At 35.8% G+C, this 2,981-nt stretch overlaps 1 protein-coding gene across 1 annotated transcript; it reads right to left on the bottom strand.

The window, feature by feature from the left end:
- Positions 1 to 211: 211 nt before the first annotated feature.
- Positions 212 to 2,259, bottom strand: LOC107483414 (uncharacterized). Its single transcript, XM_016104029.3, has 3 exons — positions 1,972 to 2,259; positions 768 to 834; positions 212 to 649 (listed from the first exon to the last, which is right to left on the bottom strand). The coding sequence occupies exons 1-3, from the start codon at positions 2,154 to 2,156 to the stop codon at positions 569 to 571; spliced, it is 333 nt and encodes a 110-aa protein (XP_015959515.1). The 5' UTR covers positions 2,157 to 2,259; the 3' UTR covers positions 212 to 568.
- Between the last annotated feature and the right edge of the window lie 722 nt (positions 2,260 to 2,981).

Raw genomic sequence — 2,981 nt, 5'->3', positions numbered from 1 at the left:
AAGCAAGAAATGTGATCACAAATTATCTCTTTGAAGAAATTATATGGTACATGGACAGAGAAATAAAAGAGAAGGGTACAATATCTCTGGGGAAATTTTTGCATGATGGAACGGACCAGCTTACATGTTTTTTCAATGGAATATTGTTGAATAAGCAACACTTGGCAAAGATTGTGGACACTACTTTCATGTCAATGTCAAACTCAAAAAACAAGAGAAAAAATCTAGGTCTTTATCAATATAGATTTCACACAATAGAAAACACTATTCTACACATACAGTTTTCCACAACAATGGAAAAAGGAGCAAGTAAAAAAGCAGGCTTTTCAAGTGATAAATGGAAAAACTAGAAACATTATAAGATCCTGATGAAAAACGTGGCTTTATCATCAGATTTTGGTTTCTCTTTTTTTTTTTTTTGGGGTACATAGATCACTTCAAAATTTCACTTGGTGATTTATGGGAAAAGTTGAGGTCTTGATATACATTGTGATCTCTCAATGCAGAACAATATAGGGCAATATATAAGATCCTCCGAAATATTAAACCCTTCTTCATTCCCACCATTCTACTGAAGCAAGTGACGAATGGCAGCAACTGCATCACCTTTATGCTCGCGCAAAGTTCTTTCTGCTACCTTTTTATCCAACTGTTGGAAACAAGAAGAATATATTGGTCAATTGGTGCATATACATAGATTGTCAAATAATATTTCCAGTTATCCATTCTTTTCGGCGGTGGGAAATAGAATCTGTCATAGAAGTTACCTCCAGTTCATTTGCAATTATATCAACATCAGCTGCATTTATCTTAACAGCTGCTAATTCTTTCTCCCTGTGATCAGAACAGAGTGCATAATCAGGGGTTAGAGAGATACAAGGAAAGGAACTCCTTATTTCAAATGAGATAAGGTGGAATGTTATTTACGGTTTTATTCCATTCAAGTTTATATTCTAACTTTCTGACTAAAAAACTGCTTCAGTTTATGGTTCTATCAGTAATACAGCTTGAACTTTGAATTCATGTATATTTGTAGAACAAGAGAAAGATAGACCGAAACAAAATTGCGTGAAGGTGGAGGAGAACTTATACGGGGTGGCAAGTGGCAAGTGGAGACGAGTATCTATAATCGTTGCATTAACGAATTATGTCAATACAAACAAAGACTCCTCCAATACTTCCACACTGTTACAGTAAATATTCAGGCCAGCAACACTTGTTTGTTATTATTTATTTATTTTTTTTTTGTGTGTGGAAAAATGGAACTAGTGTCTAGGGAAAAGAAAACTACATTATGAGGAACAGAAAAGAAACCTCTCAAATCATCACTAAGCAAATAAATAATCCCTCTAGGAGCACTAAAGTAGACATGAAGCCCCAATTCTTCAAAATGTCCCTTATTTGCAAGTCATTTTGCCACCCTGTTAGCTTATCGATAAATCTGCGACATACGAACTTCCTGATCACGAGTTAGAAGAGCTTTAATTTTAAAAATAAGAGTTGCATATGGATGAAGATGGACCCATTAAGAGTGAACCAAAGACACTGCAGCCATGGGGTCAAGCTCTAACAACACTTATTTGTTCCTAGATTAGAATGTGACAGAACGCTAATGATAATAAATATGAGATTAAGAATGTTTAAATTTCAAGTAGTTCCACATTCTAAACAAGCTTATGTAGCACTAGAAACTCTAGGGCTAAAGTTGAAACCCTGCTCCCACCTCTCTTAAACTATCGTTGTATGCATATATGGAGAGGATAACCACCAGGATCAAAGCTCCATGGCTTCCCATTCTTCTTAGTCATGCTCAAATCGACAAAGTAAATAGCACGCAAGAAAATAATGAACAAAAAGTTATAATATATATAACGGTTATCCAGCTTCCATGACTAACTAGTGATGTTGAAAGCATAACCCTAAATTTGTAAAAGGAAATGCTAATAGGAAATAGAAGAAAGAAAGTGTAACCTTAAACGCATGGCGTTCCAGTCAGCTTGAGCAGAGGCAGCAATGGAGGCCATGGCCTCTTGGACGCGAGTGGAATCGAGCTGGCGATCTTCGACGCGGTCGGTGAGCTTGTCGAAGGCCTTAGTCTGCTGCTGAAGATCCTTCGTCTCCGCTACCATCTCCACTCCTTCGTCTCCGCCCTCCATTTCTCTCTCTCTCTCTCTGCCTGCAACTATGTGCCCTAGCGCCACCGAGCTCTCTCTCTCTCTCTCTCTACTCTCTAGTCTCTGCTCAGTACTCACTATTTTTTGCCTTTTTCCTTTTTTTTCTTTTTGAGTCTAACCGTCCTTTTCGGTTTCTTTCTTTTGGGTCTAACCGTTATTTTTTGGTTTCTATTTTGGGCCTAACCGTCGTTTTTGGTTTATCTATTTGTGGGCTTATATAAAAAACGATAATCTATCACCCACTTCGAAACAACATAGCCTAAAGAAGTATTCATTGTCCGTGGTAAACCCTTAAATAGAGTTCAGTATCACGATAGATTAGTCTTTAATCTGTTGGGTTGATAAATACATGGAAAAAAAATCCCAAAGAACTACTACCAAAAAAGAGATTTATTTTTTCAAACAATATAAATAATAAAAAGACAATATAAATAATAAAGGTTCACAAATTATAACCAACTTTTGGGTTGGTCGATGAGTTCACTCATTAAATCACTTTTTAACAATGGTCAGCAAAAATTATATATAAAAATATCAATTAAGAGATTTGGTTATTTATGTATATAGCAATTTGTCATATGTATTTTTTGTAAGAATAAATTAGGATAACAAATCAAATTGTTATATTAGGAAAAGATTTGCTGTGATTAGTTGATTAGGGTGTATATATATGAAAGCTTGTATCAAAGGCAAGACAAGTCGATTACCATTTCTTATTATAGTATCAGAACCTTGTTTGAAAAACACATAGAATAGAGGACGATCTGAGAAACCATGGCGGCAGAGCCAGAGAAGACCATCAGAAAC

Source organism: Arachis duranensis, chromosome 4 (genome assembly GCF_000817695.3).
Source record: "Arachis duranensis cultivar V14167 chromosome 4, aradu.V14167.gnm2.J7QH, whole genome shotgun sequence".
NCBI classification, from domain to species: domain Eukaryota; kingdom Viridiplantae; phylum Streptophyta; class Magnoliopsida; order Fabales; family Fabaceae; genus Arachis; species Arachis duranensis.
This window is presented reverse-complemented; position numbering and strand designations above follow the sequence as displayed.

Bases quoted from the DNA above. Each gene is read 5' to 3' on its own strand.
- LOC107483414 (XM_016104029.3), bottom strand. From the start codon at position 2,156: ATGGAGGGCGGAGACGAAGGAGTGGAGATGGTAGCGGAGACGAAGGAT. The intron at 835-1,971 runs GTTACACTTTCT...TTCTGATCACAG, and splicing joins TGGAACGCCATGCGTTTAAG to GGAGAAAGAATTAGCAGCTG. The intron at 650-767 runs GTAACTTCTATG...TGTTTCCAACAG, and splicing joins TAATTGCAAATGAACTGGAG to TTGGATAAAAAGGTAGCAGA.